The sequence below is a fragment of the Hylobates moloch genome, unplaced genomic scaffold (genome assembly GCF_009828535.3).
Source record: "Hylobates moloch isolate HMO894 unplaced genomic scaffold, HMol_V3 SCAFFOLD_16, whole genome shotgun sequence".
Taxonomy (NCBI): Eukaryota; Metazoa; Chordata; class Mammalia; order Primates; family Hylobatidae; genus Hylobates; species Hylobates moloch.
The window spans coordinates 33,677,917-33,699,108 of record NW_026652291.1 but is presented as its reverse complement, the minus strand read 5'-3'; the positions used below and the strand labels follow the sequence as shown (position 1 = coordinate 33,699,108).

Sequence of the window (21,192 nt, the reverse complement as noted above, 5' to 3'; positions counted from 1 at the left end):
TTAGGCACAGTAATATATTAACAGTAATTAATAAAACGCAACAGTTATAACAATATAATAATAATTATATGAATGTGGTCTCTCTCTCAAAATACCTCATTGTACTATACCACGGCTAACCAAAACCACAGAAAGTGAAACCATAGATAAGGGGGAACTATTGTGTGCTTCAGTCACTCCTGAGGACTTCAGTGTGGAAACACAATATAAGATAATACCATTTTTCAACAACTACTGAATTAATGGATTTACGCATTGATCATCAAAGGATGCAAATACCATAAAAAGAGACAAATATATGCCTCATAATGGAAGAATACAACCTCACCTATGAATTATTTTTGCCACCCCTAAAAAAAATTAAATCTGAATCTGATCAAGCTTCCAGAAAAGCCAATTTATAGGAAATACAAAAGACAGAGGAACATGTTTGTAGTTGACAAAATTCAGACCCTGAATAACTCTGTAGACAAAAAGCCCCATTTCTTCAACAAGTAAGTTGCAAGAAATAGTGAGGAAGTGGAGGGGAATCTATAGAATAAAACATTTTTTAAAGCTAAATTAATTGCAATGTGTGGATCCTATTTGGATCCCAATTTAAACAAAAAGACTATAAAGAAAATCCTAGGACATCCTAAACAATTGTAAATTGCAACACTGACACACTATTTGATAAAATAAAAGAGTTGTTATTCATTTTAAAACTAGAATAGTAATAAGTAGTCACAACAAGGACCCTGATTCTTCAAAACAAATGTTAAACTGTGGTCAGTAGGTATGTTTAGGAAGGTAGAAATACATGTTACTCCTCTCAGAGAGGTTTCCATACCCGGTAATTAAAATGTAATAACTGTTGAAAGGAATCCGTATGATATAGTACAAAAAGCACTTGGAATTAGGCCAAATTGTTAAACAGTGCAGTGGGAAGTTGCTCGACATCCACTTAAAATCCTATTAAGTAAAATGTCTGGCATAGGCAGGGAGGAAGTGTGATGCATGTCCATTAAATGTCTGTGTTCATCCCCTTTCCTCTCCGTAAAAAAAAAAAAAAGAATTTGCAAGCTTCAGCTGAGAAGAAGAAAAATCCAAGTAGGTCAAGTGATAGAAATTTCTTTAGGAAGGTCTATTTCAAGCCTCAATTAATCAGCATCCCTATTGTCCGCTGCAGCTGACCTTTCTAAGACAAGAATCTGATTATGTCATTCATTGTGCTTAAAAGCATTTAGAGAAAAGTTCAGACTTGCAAGCATAGCTTACTGCATGGGGGCTTCAGATTTGGCCTCCTGTCTCTCAGTCTTATCTACCAGTCTGCACCCCATGCCTACCTCACTCCTTTGGAGCTATTCACCACTCCCCAGAACAGCGTGCTCTGCCCCTCCGCTCTGCACATGCTGCTCCTCTCACACACTCCCCTTTCCCTCCATCTGATGAATTCCTGCTTTTCTTTTTTCTGAGAAGGCTCCCTGGACCTCCCAGGACTAAAGTGCCTTTCCTAAGTGCTACCAGTAGCACCCTGTACTTCACAAGTAGGAGACTCAAATCACTGGCTGTGGCTCCCACCAGACTTGGAGTTTCTGGATGGCTGAGCCCGGGACATCTTCAGCCTTGATCCTCAGCAAGGGCAAAGTGCCTAGCACATAGTAGGTACTCAGTGACTGGTGGATCAATACTGTTAGAAATCGAGAGAATGATTGGCACATGTTTGATCTTTCGTGTCCTTTGCCCAGATCTGCTTTCTTGGAAGCTGCCCTGGCCAGTAATCTGATCCAGGCTCCAAGAAGAGGAAACTTCCCTCTTCCATTTGATGTTTTCTGTGTCACCTTCCTTTTAAATTTTGGGCTGGGGGTTGTTGATTATTGCTGTTTTTCCATTGTGCTTCCAAAGTTCAAATGTCTTACATTTCTCAATTTTTATCCACTAAACTTCTGTTCAGAAGTCTTTGAAACAGGCCGGGCGTGGTGGCTCACGCCTGTAATCCCAGCACTTTGGGAGGCTGAGGCAGGCGGATCATGAAGTCAGGAGATCGAGACCATCCTGGCTAACACAGTGAAACCCTGTCTCTACTAAAAATACAAAAAATTAGCCAAGCGAGGTGACGGGCACCTGTAATCCCAGCTACTGGGGAGGCTGAGGCAGGAGAATTGCTTGAACCCGGGAGGCAGAGGTTGCAGTGAGCTGAGATCGCGCACCACTGCACTCTAGCCTGGGTAACAGAGTGAGACTCCGTCTCAAAAAAAAAAAGTCTTTGGAACATTTTCATGTGTCAGCTTGAAGTTGGCTTTGGGTATCAACACTTATTATTTCATTCAAGCTCTTTGATGCCAACCAATGTTACATGGCCCATATCAACTAGAAACAGCCTCATTGTCTCTTAGGCCATGTAACCCATGTGGATGGTCCCTTTTAGCAGGCACCTCAGGATTAGAAGGTTTGAAAGCACTTCCTCAGAGTAAGTGTGGGCTTGTCGTGGAGCACTCTCTTGGCTGTCCAGAAGCTTACATTCTAATCCTGGCTCTCTCTAACAAATCTGGGCAAATCCTTTTACTTCTCTGTATCTGTTTCCTGGAGAAGTGAAGAATTTGTACCAGCTGCACAACCGGAGATTTAGGAAGATGTCAAACCCCAGAATACAAACAAGACACCTTCCTGGTCGCTCAGTGTACCCAAAGATTTTGGAGTGAGAAGATATTTTTATATGAAAATGAACACAAATATTTTTCAGTAGAATGCAAAATCGAGGTGAATTTTCAAATGAAACCCAAGATTTTATTGAAAGAATTTGAGGAACATTGAGTTCTCTTAAGTTCCCTTCCTGTGATAACTTTCCATCACTGTTTTAGCCTCTAGCTCTGTCTGTCTGTCATCTAGATAACCCTCTTGAGTAGAACATTCCAGTCCTCAACAATGCTGGGTAAATAAAGCATTGCTATGATTTTAAAGCATATATTATTTCGAAGAAGACACAGAATTACCAACTAGGCTAGTATATGTACAGCCAAGCAGAGGCCCTTTGGAATCTGCTTTAAAAAATACCAAGAACCATTTATAATTAATATATCTTAAGTAACTACATGCAGCAAACTGAGATTCTAGAAAGGCTTTTTTCTTACAGAGACAAAATATTCTGTTTAGCTTAAACCAGGCCTTATTATCAAGAGTTCAGAATTTGTGGCATCTAAATTAATGAGCTTTTAACCTTGTAGAAACCTTGCCAGTTTGATTTATCCAAAACAAAATCATTTATTTGAAAAGAGCATTCCAGGGTATCATCTTCCTCATCTTCTGCAAGGATTCTATTTCTGACTATGCAAAGCTGATTTCAGTGCCTGTATCATTTACCTCCCTACCACAGTGAATCATTGAAAATTATGCGTTAAGGATTCAGTTCTTTTCCTCACAGTTCATTATAGCTGTTTCTAATTATTGGTAGGTTTTCAGTGTATGTTTGTCTAAAGTTCTATCAATTAATAAGTGGATCTGCAGAAAGCCAGTTAGTTTAAGGGGCAAGTAGATGGAGGGTGCTTAAAATCACACCCCCTGCTCAGCATTTTGCTCTCCTTATTTAAAATAAAATCACAGATATTTTCTGAGAAAGAATAACAATTTGAGCAAAATTAACAGATGAGAAATTGCCAATTTTAAAGTGAAAGATATTAAATATTTCTGGATTCTTACAGGATTCCACTTAGAAAAATCTAGCAAACCCGGATTTCAGCATCTTTTGCTTGACTTTAAGAGAAAAATAATACGATCAAATTAAAATTATACAGCTGTCAGCGTTCAAGTCAGGCAGTTCACAATAGACAAGAAAAATTGCCCTCCTAATACATATTGGTATAATTAAACCATATGGAAGTCTCTGAATTCTCTCCTCCAGTTAGAAAATGGAGTGTTGGTTGCCACTGTTCTTTGTCATGAAGTGAACTAGGTAGTCTTTTAAAAATACACTTGTGAAACCAACAGGCCATCCCATGGCATCTTCTGAGCGTGTAGCTTTTCCATTCCACCAGAAATATAATTTGCCTCCTGAGGTTGCTGATTTTTATTTTTCTTATTTTCACAAGAAATAACTATTTCTTGAAAAACAAAGCTGAATATCTTAAAGCAAACCCTTCTTAAAGAAAAAGTGAAACAGAGCTCTTCAATTTTATTTGAAAGATGCATACTCTCTGATGATGCCATTGCTATTCCAAGAGTTCAGAAGAAACCTATTTTTTTTATTGTTTCCCTAATACTAAGTATAATTGCATAATTTGCTCACTTTTAATTTGGAAAGAGGGATCTTCGATGTGTTAGAATCATTTCCAGTCATGTCAAACTTTACTAAAATCTTGGGACATGATATAAAACACTCAACCCCTCTATTTCTATATCAACAACTTCCTTTTTTGTTTTAGGAGAAACTTACTTTTTTTCCTTTTGAGGTTAAAAATAATAGGTTATTACAGATGTTCATATGATCCTTTTCTTAGGCCCAATTTTAGGAATATATATTCAGAAGAAGTGACTGGAACAGGCTTTCTTATATCAATCTTGCTTAAAGGAATGGGATAAGGAAAACATTTTTCTTAGAAATAGATTATCAGAATAAAATACCAAAAGGACCAAGGAATAGCTCAGTTTAAAAATATGATTTTAAAGCGTTGTTGCTATTACATAAAGATTCTCATACTATTACTCAGATTCCAATTTTCATTTTAAAATTATGCTTTTAATCTGGTTGCATAATGCCTCACACTTAGGCCAACAAATACTAGTTAAGTTTTATTGAAATTTAATTCATTTCTTTTATGGCATGCATCTTCTGATATTTTCAATGTAAGCTGTCTGCTTGTAGGCATCATATCTAAAATGGAGAACACATTTGTGTTCTCACAGAATGTGTGCTTGTTCTGAAAGATGATGTGGTTACAGTAATCTCCCTTGAAAACAGTTAGTAGGTATTTAAAATGTCTTATACAGAATATTACAGTAAACCTATTTTTTTCATGGAGTTTTGGTCAGTTTCCTGTCTGTTAAAAAAAGTTAATAGTGTTAGCTTTGGGGATTTTGGGAGGTTTTTTTTTGGCCTAGAAAAAAATTTATGTTGTGTAAATTCTAAATGTGGTTGAATGAAAAAGTATGCTCGTATTAAGCAGAAATATGTGTTTTTCTCATGGAAAAATAAGCAGCTATTTTGCATCTGAGGTACGTCTTTGTCTTTGAGAAAGTATATTTTATTCTGATGTTGTGAGACTGAGAAATACTGATGTGGCTCTCTTTGATCTTTGTCTCTCAGTGTGGCTGTTACCAGGTCCAGAGATGTGCCTTCCTTTGGGCCTCCCATTCCTAAAGGGGTCACTTTCCCTAAGTCAAATGTGTTCAGGGACTTCCTTTTGGCGAAAGTGATTAATGCAGAAAATGCTGCTCATAAATCGGAGAAGTTCCGGGCCATGGCAACTCGGACCCGCCAGGAATACCTGAAAGATCTGGCAGAAAAGAATGTCACCAACACCCCTATTGACCCTTCTGGCAAGTTTCCATTCATCTCTTTGGCTTCCAAGAAGAAGGAAAAGTCTAAGCCATATCCAGGAGCCGAGCTCAGCAGCATGGGGGCCATTGTATGGGCAGTCCGGGCTGAAGACTACAACAAGGCCATGGAACTAGACTGCCTTTTAGGGATCTCCAATGAGTTCATTGTGCTCATTGAACAGGAAACAAAGAGCGTGGTCTTCAATTGTTCCTGTAGAGATGTGATAGGGTGGACTTCAACTGACACCAGCCTCAAAATCTTCTATGAACGAGGAGAATGTGTTTCAGTGGGGAGTTTTATTAACAATGAGGAGATCAAAGAGATTGTCAAAAGGTTGCAGGTGAGTCTCTCCTTCCTCTTCCTTACCTGCAGTTTCTCTTTCATAAAGCTTTCAGTACAGACTAGAGCCAAGTTACTGAACCTTGCACTCTGTTATTAGCTCCTCTGAAAACTCCCTTGATGTGTGAAGCAGACAGTTTATCTCATGCTTGTGTTTTCCATGGATGTTTTGGAAAAGTAGAACAAGTTGAGGAAGACACATTTACTCTGTGTGTGTGTGTGTGTGTGTGTGTGTGTGTGTGTGTGTGTGTGTGTTCAAAACCCATTTGCATGTGACCTGTTCCCTGGTACTGCAGCCCAGTCATCTGGTGGTGGTGCTGAAAAGAATTGCTTGAGTATCTGCTGCCTTGAATTTTACAAAGGCTAAATGAGTAGCAGTATATGGTTTCTATTTACTGCCAGCTCCCTGTAGGTCTCTGGTAGAGGTTTCCTTGTAACTTCAGGGAAGCCGTTGAGCTTTTTGGATGCAACAAGTATATTCCTTTTGGCCTAATGAATAGGAGACTAGTGAAGAAGAAATAACCAGACTGCTCTTCAGCTGGCAATAAGGTATTCAGAACTAACCCTGCTTGCAATGATTTTCCAGTTCCATGTCTACCACTTAATACCCTATTGCTTTAAACCACAGTATCTTTTATTTCCTTGTCTAGTTTGTTTCAAAAGGCTGTGAATCAGTGGAGATGACTCTGCGAAGAAATGGGCTAGGACAGCTTGGCTTCCATGTCAACTATGAGGGCATCGTGGCGGATGTGGAGCCCTACGGTTATGCCTGGCAGGCAGGGCTGAGGCAGGGCAGTCGCCTGGTGGAGATCTGCAAGGTGGCGGTAGCCACTCTGAGCCATGAGCAGATGATTGACCTCCTGAGAACATCTGTCACGGTGAAGGTTGTCATCATTCCCCCCCATGATGACTGCACCCCGCGGAGGTAGGTCTGAGGAGGCAGCTGTGGGCCTGAGACTCGAGTGCAGGGTTTGTGTATCATGTAGAACATCTCTTAGCAGGTAGTGGAGTAGAGTGTTGTGAAGAACAGTAGATTACATGTGATGCTGAATATTTCATCCATGGAGTCTGACTCAGGATGAAGCTCCCTTTCAGTATGTGGTGACAGCAGCTGGAAAGAGTGACTAAATGGGACCATTCCCAGGATTTACATCACTGGATTTATAAAGTTGCCGTGACAGATAGAGAAGTTTGGTAATATCCATCTTAAGAATGTTCCACTAGGAGCTGAGAAACATTCAACACTTAACATTAAAAGACACTCAACATCTGAAATTGTCAGTTTGCTTTTCTTTTATGTTCCATGATGCTCTTATTCTCTTCTGTCTCCCAATTGCTGCCCAAAACTCAGCAATTGTTTGGACCTTTGCTGTCTCAGTCTGGCAGCTGCTTTTCCTAACTGTATCTGCATGTGCTAGGGTTTGGCTTCAGGTGAGCTGCCCCTGCTCATGGTGCTTTGGCATTTTGGTTCCTAGTCTCTTCCAGAAGGGAAAACCTAAGAGCTCCCTGCCCCACCCAACCCCCCACAGCTCCTGCCAAGCCAGCAGCACTGTTGAAAATTTAATTTCTCTGTCTCTGGGGAGGTTTCTTGGTGGAAGAAATTTAATCAACTGTTTATTTTCTCCTTTGGACATGCACATGCTATTTTTGCTAGTTTTTAAGATCTCTCTTTTATGCCATTATTTTCTAAGAATTTCTCTTAAGCTTTGGCAATTGATTCTCAGGCTTTCTAAAGCCAAGACAGTGTTCTGTGTCCTATTTTGCCACTAAGAGGACCAGTCCTACACCTGAGCTCTCATGGATTTGTGAATATCAGATGGTAGAAAATTAATGGTTATGATGGGCTATTTGTGTCTTTTAAAAAGTAAAGAGCAGCAAATATATATGTGTGTGTGTGCATTTGTGTGTTTTATATACTTTGCTCAGGATAGTATTTCCTAATACTGCTTACCTCCTAGATGGCCTAGAGATTATGTATATATGTCAAAATATAGAAAAATTCCTTTGTCTGATAGTTTGAAGAACTGCCTTTTGGATGACTGCATTTCCCTGGAAATCAAAATATGAACTTTTAATTTCACCTGTTTTGGAGAGGAGTAAATATTCAGAAACTGCCCTACCCACATACCCTGCCTTAGTTAACCAGGTCTAATGAACCTTATTAGCCTTTTCTGGTTTCCCCAAGCATATCATCATTAAATGTTAAGTAACGTGCTGAACTGTGATTTAAAAAATTATGTGAGGTGGCTCAGAAAGGCAGTGGGGTTCTTGCTTATGACAGTCTCCAGTCTTGCCGCACTCTTGTCTTGTCTCTATCTCTGCTGTCTCTCCTTCAGATTGTCTACTTTATTGCTTCTGAACAGACACTTATAAATGGGGGAAGATAGCCAAGCTTTGTAAATTGTCAACCTTAATTACCTACAGTGAAGAGTTACAGATGTTAGTCTAAGGACTGTCTACTGAAATATGGAGCCCTTGACCTTATGATGCCATCTTGCTCTCTCAGAAGTATTTCCCTTGTATCTAGGCTCCCAGGTTTATGTGCGGGAAAGGAGAGGGAAATGGGTTTGTGTGACTGTAGGTGGGATGAGACAACAGTACAGACATGGAAATTGTAAATAGCTATTACTAGAAAGATGGATAAGAGGCCTGGACCTGGATAGATGGAGCCATGATAGGAGGTATACTAGACTAGATATATTGTGGTGTGTCAGTGAAAATAACTAATGTACTGAGTTTTTTACTTTAATATGCCAGGCCCTAAAAAAAGCACTTTTTTATGGATTAATGCATTTAATTCTTATAACAACCCTCTCTTGTGATAGTGTTAGTAGCATTCCTGTTTTAAAAGAAACCGAGACTCAAAGGTTAGTAACTCGCTAAGCTCATCTGACAAATTTAGGTCTAACATCAGAGTCCAGGCTCTGAACTGCCACGTTGTGTGCTTACAGCACAGATCCTTTCCTTATACACCAGAATCAGCAGTGATGTGCTGGTGAGTTGGCTTTCTGCTGGGGGGAAGAAGACTTAATTTGTGGTATTTGCTGATTTCTATGGTGCAGGTACTCCCACTGTGGCTGGTTCCAAGCTACCAATGTGATGTCACTGCAGGCAGCATTGGGGTAGATGGGATGATTACCAGCTCCAGCACACCAGGGAGTGAATGAGCTGTCACACCCCTGTGACGCTCTCAGGCCTTCCCGGAGGAGCCAGTGGAGCTGCCAGTGACATGTCATTTGGGTGCTAGGAGGGGAGGCTGAGGGAAGGATTAGTGCACTGCACAGCCCCACCAGCCGGGAGGGGGACACAGGGCCCCTTTCACTACAGTTTCCATCTGAAAAGCCATACAGTTTCCATCTGAAAAGTCAGACCTGGGCAGGGCAGGTGGGAAATGCCTTGATGCCTTTGGAGGGCTGAAAGCCTGCTCCTTTCTCCTTCCTTTAGAGATAACTTCAGAGGGAACAGCTGAAGCATTAACACCTTGTTACAATTTTCAACAAAATAGAATAATGATCTTGTGTCATTTTTTTCTTCTCCTCCACACTTCACACTCCCACTGCTGTTTTTGTAGCAACTAATTACTCTGTTCTTTGAATAGTCATTCTCTTCTTTGTCAGCTGGGACTTTACCACCAGTCACTGCAGCTGCAGCGAAAGGCAGGACAGGCCTCCTTGAGGCAAGCAGCTCCTCTGCCTCTCAGCCTGGTTGGTGGTTCTTAGGGTCGCCAGGACCTGGAGAGGGACACAGGCAAGGGAGTGGGGGAGGTGATGACTGTATGTAATACAAACACCCCCAGGATCTAATACAAACACAAATGGGTTTGTGTGTTCACATGGGAGAGTCATTCATTTTGAAAATGCAGCTTTTAAAATATATATAGTAGTTCTACAACAAAAAAGTAGTACTTAAATAACATGTAAAAGCCTGTAATCCCAACAGTTGGGGAGGCCGAGGCTGGTGAATCATTTGTCAGGAGTTTGAGACCAGCCTCACCATGTTGGTCAGGCTGGTCTCAAACTCCTGACCTCAAATGATTCACCAGCCTTCTCTACTAAAAATACAAAAAAAATTAGCTGGGCGTGGTGGCACATGCCTGTAATCTCAGCTACTTGGGGGAGCTGAGGTAGGAGAATCACTTGACCCAGGAGGCAGAGGTTGCAATGAGCTGAGATCGTGCCATTGCACTCCAGCCTGGGCGACAGAAGGAGACTCCATCTCAAAAATATAAGAATAAATAAATAAATAAAATAACATGTAAAACAAGGCTCTCTTCCCTGTTCTTGGAAAATATGCAGAACCCTTTATGAATCGTTTCCAAACTACAATTTTTTTAAGAGAAGAAAGGATAGGGGGACAGTATGGCAAACTTTCTGAGCCCCTACTACGTGCCAGGCATTTTCCCTTTTTTTTTTTTTTTTTTTTTTTTTTTAGTATATATACTTTAAATTCTAGGGTACATGTGCACAATGTGCAAGTTTCTTACGTATGTGTACATGTGCCATGTTGGTGCGCTGCACCCATTAACTCATCATTTACATTAGGTGTATCTCCTAATGCTATCCCTCCCCCCTCCCCCCACCCCATGACAGGCCCCGGTGTGTGCTGTTCCCCTTCCTGTGTCCAAGTGTTCTCATTGTTCAATTCCCACCTATGAGTGAGAAAATGTGGTGTTTGGTTTTTTTGTCCTTGCGATAGTTTGCTGAGAATGATGGTTTCCAGCATCTTCTATGTCCCTACAAAGGACATTAACTCATCCTTTTTTATGGCTACATAGTATTCCATGGTGTACATGTGCCACATTTTCTTAATCCAGTCTATCATTGATGGACATTTGGGTTGGTTCCAAGTCTTTGCTATTGTGAATAGTGCCACAGTAAACATACGTGTGCATGTGTCTTTGTAGCAGCATGATTTATAATCCTTTGGGTATATACGCAGTAATGAGATGGCTGGGTCAAATGGTATTTCTAGTTCTAGATCCTTGAGGAATTGCCACACTGTCTTCCACAATAGTTGAACTAGTTTACACTCCCAACAACGGTGTAAAAGCGTTCCTATTTCTCCACATCTTCTCCAGCACCTGTTGTTTCCTGACTTTTTAATGATTGCCCATTCTAACTGGTGTGAGATGGTATCTCATTGTGGTTTTGATTTGCATTTCTCTGATGGCCAGTGATGATGAGCATTTTTTCATGTGTCTGCTGGCTGCATAACTGTCTTCTTTTGAGAAGTGTCTGCTCATATCCTTCGTCCACTTTTTGATGGGGTTGTTAGTTTTTTTCTTGTAAATTTGTTTGAATTCTTTGTAGATTCTGGATATTAGCCCTTTGTCAGATGAGTAGATTGCAGAAATTTTCTCCCATTCTGTAGGTTGCCTGCTGACTCTGATGGTAGTTTCTTTTGCTGTGCAGAAGCTCTTTAGTTTAATTAGATCCCATTTGTCAATTTTGGCTTTTGTTGCCATTGCTTTTGGTGTTTTAGACATAAAATCCTTGCCCATACCTATGTCCTGAATGGTATTGCCTAGGTTTTCTTCTAGGCTTTTTATGGTTTTAAGTCTAATATTTAAGTATTTAATCCATCTTGAATTAATTTTTGTATAAGGTGTAAGGAAGGGATCCAGTTTCAGCTTTCTACATATGGCTAGCCAGTTTTCCCAGCACCATTTATTAAATAGGGAATCCTTTCCCCATTTCTGGTTTTTGTCAGGTTTGTCAAAGATGAGATGGTTATAGATATGCGGTATTATTTCCGAGGGCTCTGTTCTGTTCCATTGGTCTGTATCGCTGTCTTGGTACCAGTACCATGCTGTTTTGGTTACTGTAGCCTTATAGTATAGTTTGAGGTCAAGTAGCGTGATGCCTCCAGGTTTGTTCTTTTTGCTTAGGATTGTCTTGGCAATGTGGGCTCTTTTTTGGTTCCATATGAACTTTAAAGTAGTTTTTTCCAATTCTGTGAAGAAAGTCATTGGTATCTTGATGGGGATGGCATTGAATCTATAAATTACCTTGGGCAGTATGGCCATTTTCACGATATTGATTCTTCCTATCCATGAACATGGAATGTTCTTCCATTTGTTTGTATCCTCTTTTATTTCATTGAGCAGTGGTTTGTAGTTCTCCTTGAAGAGGTTCTTCACATCCTTTGTAAGTTGGATTCCTAGATATTTTATTCTCTTTGAAGCAATTGTGAATGGGAGTTCACTCATGATTTGGCTCTCTGTCCGTCTTTTATTGGTGTGTCAGAATGCTTGTGATTTTTGCACGTTGATTTTGTATCCTGAGACTTTGCTGAAGTTGCTTATCAGCTTAAGGAGATTTTGGGCTGAGACAATGGGGTTTTCTAAATATACAATCATGTCATTTGCAAACAGGGACAATTTGACTTCCTCTTTTCCTAATTGAATACCCTTTATTTCCTTCCCCTGCCTGATTGCCCTGGCCAGAACTTCGAACACTATGTTGAATAGGAGTGGTGAGAGAGGGCATCCCTGTCTTGTGCCAGTTTTCAAAGGGAATGCTTCCAGTTTTTGCCCATTCCATATGATATTGGCTGTGGGTTTGTCATAGATAGCTCTTATTATTTTGAGATACGTCCCATCAATACATAATTTATTGAGAGTTTTTAGCATGAAGAGCTGTTGAATTTTGTCAGAGGTCTTTTCTGCATCTATTGAGATAATCATGTGGTTTTTGTCTTTGGTTCCGTTTATATGCTGGATTATGTTTATTGATTTGCGTATGTTGAACCAGCTTTGCATCCCAGGGATGAAGCCCACTTGATCAAGGTGGATAAGCTTTTTGATGTGCTGCTGGATTCGGTTTGCCAGTATTTTATTGAGGATTTTTGTATTGATGTTCATCAGGGATATTGGCCTAAAATTGGCCTTTTTTCTTGTGTCTCTGCCAGGCTTTAGTATCAGGATGATGCTGGCCTCATAAAATGAGTTAGGGAGGATTCCCTCTCCTTCTATTGATTGGAATAGTTTCAGAAGGAATGGTACCAGCTCCTCCTTGTAGCTCTGGTAGAATTCAGCTGTGAATCTGTCTGGTCCTGGACTTTTTTTGTTGGTAGGCTATTAATTGTTGCCTCAATTTCAGAGCCTGTTATTGGTCTATTCAGGAATTCAACTTCTTCCTGGTTTAGTCTTGGGAGAAGAGAAGTTTAGAGAAAAAGAGTAAAAAGAAATGAACAAAGCCTCCAAGAAATATGGGACTATGTGAAAAGACCAAATCTTTATCTGATTGGTGTACCTGAAAGTGACGGGGAGAATGGAACCAAGTTGGAAAACACTCTTCAGGATATTATCCAGGAGCACTTCCCCAACCTAGCAAGGCAGGCCAACATTCAAATTCAGGAAATACAGAGAACACCACAAAGATACTCCTTGAGAAGAGCAACTCCAAGACACATAATTGTCAGATTCACCAAAGTTGAAATGAAGGAAAAAATGTTAAGGGCAGCCAGATAGAAAGGTCAGGTTACCCACAAAGGGAAGCCCATCAGACTAACAGCGGATCTCTCGGCAGAAACTCTACAAGCCAGAAGAAAGTGGGGGCCAATATTCAACGTTCTTAAAGAAAAGAATTTTCAACCCAGAAGTTCATATCTAGCCAAACTAAGCTTCATAAGTGAAGGAGAAATAAAATCCTTTACAGACAAGCAAATGCTGAGAGATTTTGTCACCACCAGGCCTGCCCTACAAGAGCTCCTGAAGGAAGCACTAAACATGGAAAGGAATAACTGGTACCAGCCACTGCTAAAACATGCCAAATTGTAAAGACCATTGATGCTAGGAAGAAACTGCATCAACTAATGAGCAAAATAACCAGCTAACATCATAATGACAGGATCAAATTCACACATAACAATATTAACCTTAAATGTAAATGGGCTAAATGCTCCAATTAGAAGACACAGACTGGCAAATTGGATGAAGAGTCAAGACCCATCAGTGTGCTGTATTCAGGAGACCCATCTCATGTGCAGAGACACACATAGGCTCAGAATAAAAGGATGGAGGAAGCTCTACCAAGCAAATGGAAAACAAAAAAAGGCAGGGGTTGCAATCCTAGTCTCTGATAAAACAGACTTTAAACCAACAAAGATCAAAAGAGACAAAGAAGGCCATTACATAATGGTAAAGGGATCAATTTAACAAGAAGAGCTAACTATCTTAAATATATATGCACCCAATACAGGAGCACCCAGATTCATAAAGCAAGTCCTTAGAGACCTACAAAGAGACTTAGACTGCCACACAATAATAATGGGAGACTTTATCACCCCACTGTCAACATTAGACAGATCAACGGACAGAAAATTAACAAGGATATCCAGGAATTGAACTCAGCTCTACACCAAGTGGACCTAATAGACATCTACAGAACTCTCCACCCAAAATCAACAGAATATACATTCTTCTCAGCACCACGTCGCACTTATTCCAAAATTGACCACATAGTTGGAAGTAAAGCACTCCTCAGCAAACGTAAAAGAACAGAAATTGTAACAAACTGTCTCTCAGACCACAGTGCAATCAAACTAGAACTCAGGATTAAGAAACTCACTCAAAACCGGTCAACTACATGGAAACTGAACATCCTGCTCCTGAATGTCTACTGGGTACATAACGAAATGAAGGCAGAAATAGAAATCTTCTTTGAAACCAATGAGAACAAAGACACAGCATACCAGAATCTCTGGGACACATTTAAAGCAGTGTGTAGAGGGAAACTTAGAGCACTAAATAAATACCCACAAGAGAAAGCAGGAAAGATCTAAAATTGACACCCTAACATCACAATGAAAAGAACTAGAGAAGCAAGAGCAAACACATTCAAAAGCTAGCAGAAGGCAAGAAATAACCAAGATCAGAGAAGAACTGAAGGAGATAGAGACACAAAAAAACCCTTCAAAAAATCAATGAATCCAGGAGCTGGTTTTTGAAAAGATCAACAAACTTGATAGTCCACTAGCAAGACTAATAAAGAAGAAAAGAGAAGAATCAAATAGACGCAATAAAAAAATGATAAAGGGGATATCACCACTGATCCCACAGAAACACAAACTACCATCAAAGAATACTATAAACACCTCTACGCAAATAAATTAGAAAATCTAGAGGGCCTCGGGTCTTTATAGCCACAGGACGGGGGCGTCGTGGGCCAAGGTGGTCTTCGGAAATGCAACATCTGGGCACAAAGGCAGGAGTGCCTGTCCTCAGCTAGATTCGTGGAGGTGGAGCCCTAGCCAGGGACCACGCCCTCCTCTACCCAGCTCTTCCCTTCTCTGCTTCATATCTTTTAAAGGGACCATGCTGTTCCCTTCCCAGCACTTCCATATCAGCAGCTTCATTTTTGTTAAAACAGTGATGAGAATGAGGCTGGGAGAAGTTCAATTACTGCCCAAAGAGTGAGTGGAACCAGTTAGCATGACAGCCCAATGGACATAGTCCTGGTAGACTTCACTGGAAAACCTCCCTGTAGTGAGCAGACCCCTTATGCACGACTTGCCTGATTCTCACACCCCTGCTGTCACCCCTCTGCAGTACATAGCCAGCATCAGTAGATTAGTGTCTGTGACCTCTGGGTCTTCAACATCATTCCCGTGACAAGATGAAAAGTACCTGGATGAACAGGCTAAATTGTGATGTTCTGGATGGTATTGCATAGAGTGGTCAACACTTTATTCTGTTGAGGGCCACTAGCCTATAGTTCTTAAAGAAAGCAATTAAGGGCCATTCAACATGACAAGCTAAAAACAAACAGGTTACATAAGACCAAATTACCTCTTAAATAAGAACAGGTCACAGCATTTTTTCTTCATTTTAAAAATCCAGTATTTTGAAGTGCTAAAGCATACTGCTTTAGAGTGAAGAGGGCAATTAGAAATCACATGGTTCACATCTCTCATTTTTCAGATGAGGAGTTTTGATTCAAATAGTTTTTGTGTTTTTTCCAAGCCAGAGTCACATGGCTTATAGGGACCAAGCCATCCTCAAACATAAAACTTTTCTGACTTGTGAGTCCAGTGTTGTGATGTTCTGTTCAATTTCCTAGTCAACCATTTCTCTATATTCCACAGGGTCTTAAGGAAAAAGGAGAGAGTTATGAGAAATAAAAGATTAAAAGAAAGAATACAAAGACTGACAAACAGAATAAGGAGATGGAGTAGCTTTTCCATTAATTTAGGGTTTCAGCAGGTCACCTCTTACCACTTTTAGCATTGACATTGTAATTCCTGCTGGCCATAGCCCTTTAATTGGGTTTTATAAAAGTTGTTGAATTTTCCTTGGAGAATTGGAATGGTTTTGTTAATGACTAAAATAAGACTAACCTACATAGTCTTACCTACATAGTATGTATCAATTCTGTGGGTTCAAATCCTGGCTTTGCCACCTGCTGGCTGTGTAAACTTGGGCAAGTTAACCTCTCTAGGCCTCTATTTCCTCCTCTACAAAGTGGGGATAATGATAGCATCCACTTCATAGGGTTGCTGTAATGTGGCTAAATTCGTGCCTGGCCCATTGTAAGTTATAAGTATTATTAGAGTTACCAATTCGTCAACACAGAATTTTACTTAGAATGATATAATAAAAATCCTTTTATGAAAGTTTATGCATAGCATTAAAAGCCAGTTTTTATCTGCATTCTTCAGTCTGTTGTATACTTCTTTTTTTTTTTTTTTTTTTTTTTGACTTAACAGAAATTTATTTTCTCCAGGTTTACAAAGCTGAAATGCCCACAATCAGGGTGTCCATTGATTTGCTTCCTGGTGAGGAATATCTTCCTGACTTGCAGACGGCTGACTTCTTGCTGTATTCTCCCACGGCAAAGGAAGAGAGAGAAAGAGAGGGTGCGTGGGAGAGACAGAGACAGAGAGAAGAGAGAGACAGAGACACAGAGAGAAGAGAGAAAGACAGGGAGACAGAGTGGAGAGAGAGACAGAGACAAAGATAACAGAGAGAGAGACAGAGAGAGAAGAGAGAAGAGAAAGGAGAGTGACAGAGACAGAGAGAAGAGAGAGACAGGGAGACAGAGAAGAGAGACAGAGGCAAAGATAACAGAGAGACAGACAGAGAGAAGAGAGACAGAAACACAGAGAGAAGAGAGAGAGACGGAGACAGAGAAAAGAGACAGAGACAAAGAAAACAGAGAGACAGAGAGAGGAGAGGAGAGAGAAGAGAGAGACAGAGAAAAGAGCAAGAGAAGAGAGAGCTATACTTCTTGATTCTACATAACGTTCTTCTGTTTTGCAGAGATAAGTAAGAGACCAGGAAGCCAGTGATTTTACCCTGGCCACAAAAGGCAATCAGAAATGGCGAGTAGCTGAAATTTAGCTCTGCAGAACCTTCTGTGCTTATTCATTTTTTATGAATGAATCTTCTCTCTGCTCAGACTTCATCATACTATATTTGGCCAATGTGGGATATGAAGAAAGTTTCTAGTTATGTGTTATGAGTGGTGGAAATAAAATGTAGACTGTGGGGAAGACAGCGTCTTTGGCCAGAGAGGGCTTCTAGCCAGTTTTCATACTAAATGTTAAGCAGTTTAAAAGACTATTTCGAAGAGTGTTTGAAGAAGCCCAAAGATAAAGTAACTTGTCTGTTTGATATTACATTATTACTGTTATTGTGTCTGTTACCATTATCATTATTTATTTTATTATCTGCCTGATGCAAAATGGACTTAAAATAGCCTATGAAAGTGCCTGTGAGCTGGGCACAGTGGCTCATGCCTGGAATCCCAGTACTTTGGGAGACCGAGGCAGGTGCATCACTTGAGCTCAGGAGTTTGAGACCAACCTGGGCAACATGGCGAAACCCTGTCTCTACAAAAAATACAAAAATTAGCTGAGCATGGCAGTGCACACCTGTAGTCCCAGCTACACAGGAGGCTGAGATGGGAGAATCACTTGAGGCCAGGAGGTTGAGGCTGTGGTGAACCTTGATCACGTCACAGCACTCCAGCCTAGGTGACACAGCAAGACCTTCTCTCAAAAAGAAAGAGAAAGTAGTTGTACAGTATCAAAATAGAAGCCTAGCTATGGAATTGGAGGTGGAAGAGGTAGTAGTGAAAGCAAAACATGGCTTAGGTGAAAATTTTTGGAAAGTTGGTGCCCAAAATACATAATAATAAAGTTCTGTACATGTGCTGGTTCCTAGCAGCCGACAGAAAGGGGCATAGATGATGATGATGTTCTTTGAGTTTACAAGTTAAAACGAGCATTGCTGAGGAGAAGCAAAGCTAGTACAGATTTTGAGCAGAAGTGAAATTTTTCTGCGGATTATTATAAATTTTAGTCAATATTCCTTTGGTAAAGTGTAACATTCTTTTGCATTGTATTTACAGATCCAGAACATTAGATCTTTATAATATGCCTTACTTAGTCAGAAATGAAAGACTGTAGTCACAAATGAAAGACTCTAAACTATACCACAGTGTATTACCTCTATGAACAACCAAAAAAGGGTTGCAATGGCATATTTTTGTCATAAATATCAGAATCAAAGGTTGAAATTATATCAGAGCCTAAAGTAGTATTCGTTAATATTAGAGAAAATGGTCTATTAGAGAAAAGGTTTTAAAGACATAGCAGTCATTAACTACTAAAAGTAATGTCAAATGTGCCATAAAACAATGTTCTACAGACTGCAGACCATAACCCTCAAGTAGATCATCAAATCAATTTAGGACATTGTGCCCAATGTATTTTTGGATGAAGTATATTCATTCAGAATACAGCAAAATGGAAGACATGAGAGGAAAGATGCACATCTGTGTGTATATGTGGTGGTGCTGTGTCCCAGTGTGAAATGTATGTCTTAGGTTGTCATCCATAAAGTTTGAAAGCCATTGCCATTAAAGCATGAAGGGGATAGAGTGGAGCCTTGGGCAGAGGGTCAGATTAAGGTCACCCTTGGCTTTTGGTGCATTTGGGGGCCTGGTAAGGAAACCCCAAGAAGAAAGTACTCCTTGGAGATGTGGGCTGTGACTGAGTCAAGTAAGGATGGCAGCAGACGCCATTGTTCCTTCTGAGCACATGCTCCAAACGTGGCACTTTCCAACAACAAAAACTCTACTGAAGGTGGGGGAGAGCATGCGTTATGGAATACACATTTGAAATGTCAGGAGTCAACACTGAGATATGTAGACAAGGTCATGAAAGAGTGGCACCTTCCATTGTCCTTATTCTCCTGCCAGCCAACTATGTAAGCTCTTCCACTTTGCCCCCCGTCTCCATGTCTCACCTTCCCTCCCCGTGCCTTCAGCCTCATCCGTGTCAAGACCAGGCCTTTGGCTGGACGCCCTTGGGGCCTGCACTGTCCAGGACAGGAGGCATGTGGCTACACAGCACTTGTGATGTCACTGGTCCAAAGTGAAATGGTCTGTAAGCTGCTCGTACACCCTTTCAGAACCCAGTTGCAATGTGCAGTGGCGGGAGTGTGAAGCTGCGCATTCACCCTTTCAGAGCCCGGTCGCGATGTGCAGTGGTGGGGGTGTGAAGCTGCTCGTACACCGTTTCAGAGCCCAGTCACGATGTGCAGTGGCAAGTGTGTGAAGCTGCTTATACACCCTTTTGGAGCCCAGTCATGAAGTGCAGTGGCAGGTGTGTGAAACTGCTTATACACCCTTTCAGAGCTCAGTCACTGTATGCAGTGGCGGGTGTGTGAAGCTGCTTGTACACCCTTTTGGAACCCAGTCACGATGTGCAGTGGCGGGTTGTGAAGCTGCTCATACACCCTTTCAGAACCCAGTCGCAGTGTGCAGTGGTGGGTGTGTGAAGCCGCTTTCTTCCATTGAGACTTCATGCTCTCAGGTGTGCCCCTGTCATGCTGTCCTGGTGGCCTTTCCTCCTCAGGTCTCAGTAGTCTGGTCACCCCCAGGGCGACCACGGGTCCCATTGTTTTTTAAAGACTCCATATCTCGCACTCAACAAGTTGGGATTGAGTAAAGGAAAATACCATTGTAATACTTCCTTGGGCTCTGGTTTTTGAAAAGAAAATAAATATAGGGCCCAAAGATTGAAAGGTGGTTTGAAACACAGGGTGAAATTGTGGATCCATTTTTAAGTGTTAATGAGAATCAGTGTGGTTCCACCAACAAGAAAAAGCAGTATCCATTGTGTTTCTCCCTGTGCCTTGCCCCTAATAGGAGTTGCTCTGAAACCTACCGCATGCCAGTGATGGAGTACAAAATGAATGAAGGTGTTTCATACGAATTCAAGTTTCCCTTCCGAAATAATAACAAATGGCAGAGGAACGCCAGCAAGGGGCCTCATTCACCTCAAGTCCCGTCCCAGGTGCAGAGTCCCATGACCTCGCGGCTGAATGCTGGAAAAGGAGATGGGAAGATGCCTCCTCCAGAAAGAGCCGCCAACATCCCTCGAAGCATCTCCAGTGACGGGCGCCCACTAGAGAGGCGGTAAGTGTGCCTTCAAAGGTTTGCTCTCTCTCTCTCTGCCCCAAATGTAAGTAACACACATAAGCACTAGTTTTAGGCCTTCTCATATTTTACTAGTAACAAAGAATTAAACTGAGGTGCATACCATAGTAGCTTTCAAAGCATGGTAGTGTTGCAAAGCCATAAGGATGAACAGAGATTGATTCTAGCAAAGCCTTCAGCTCTGCACACTGGTATTTGTGCTTTGCTCTTTAATTTCCAAGTGATTATCAACACATCGTTACTACATGCTTAGTGGCCTTGTGGATTAGAATTTAGCAGACTCTTTGAGGTGACAGTGACCATATATCATCCTTGACAGTCTTCATCATTTTGGGACAAAATGATGATATAAGAGCAACAGAAGGCAGGTTTTTGGTTGAATAACTATATTTGTGTCACTTTATTAATAAAGGATTATGAGGAAGGAAAACTAGTATAACACAAACATATTTTTCACTACTCTGAAAATAGGAAAGAATAGTGAAGAGAAGATGATACATGGAGATAAGTTAAAACACTTAGTCCTGAGTAAAATAAGCCAGAGGGAGAGGGACTGAGGGGTCCTAGAAAGTAAGAAACCAAACGTTTTTGTTAAATTGAAAGCCATAGAGGGTTCCCTCCCAAAAGGTAGTGGGTTAACTCTGCCTTTACAAGGTTGCCCTAGCACTTTTGTCTGGAGTTAAGAGTAAACTGCAGCACTTTGAACTAGAGTCCAGGCCTAAAATTAAACTAGACTAAATGCTTTCAAAATGGGAATAGAAGTTGGCTATACAGATTTTAAGTAATTGCACTATAAATTTGGTTACCTCAAATCATGTACACTAAAGCAGTTTAATTGAATAATCTGCTAGTGGTCTGCTTGAAGTCATCAACTTCTTTTTTTTTTTTTTTTTT

The 21,192-nt window shown here is 40.8% G+C and overlaps 1 protein-coding gene across 13 annotated transcripts in view; it reads left to right on the top strand.

Moving 5' to 3' along the window:
* The window catches only part of SIPA1L1 (signal induced proliferation associated 1 like 1), a 425,147-nt gene that overhangs the window by 350,397 nt on the left and 53,558 nt on the right, over window positions 1-21,192 (top strand). For all 13 annotated transcript variants that reach the window (XM_032180041.2, XM_032180040.2, XM_032180036.2 and 10 more), the window contains 3 exons: window positions 5,279-5,852; window positions 6,502-6,776; window positions 20,008-20,277. In XM_032180041.2, the coding sequence (XP_032035932.1) occupies window positions 5,279-5,852; window positions 6,502-6,776; window positions 20,008-20,277 (1,119 nt within the window). The remainder of the gene's footprint in view (window positions 1-5,278; window positions 5,853-6,501; window positions 6,777-20,007; window positions 20,278-21,192) is intronic.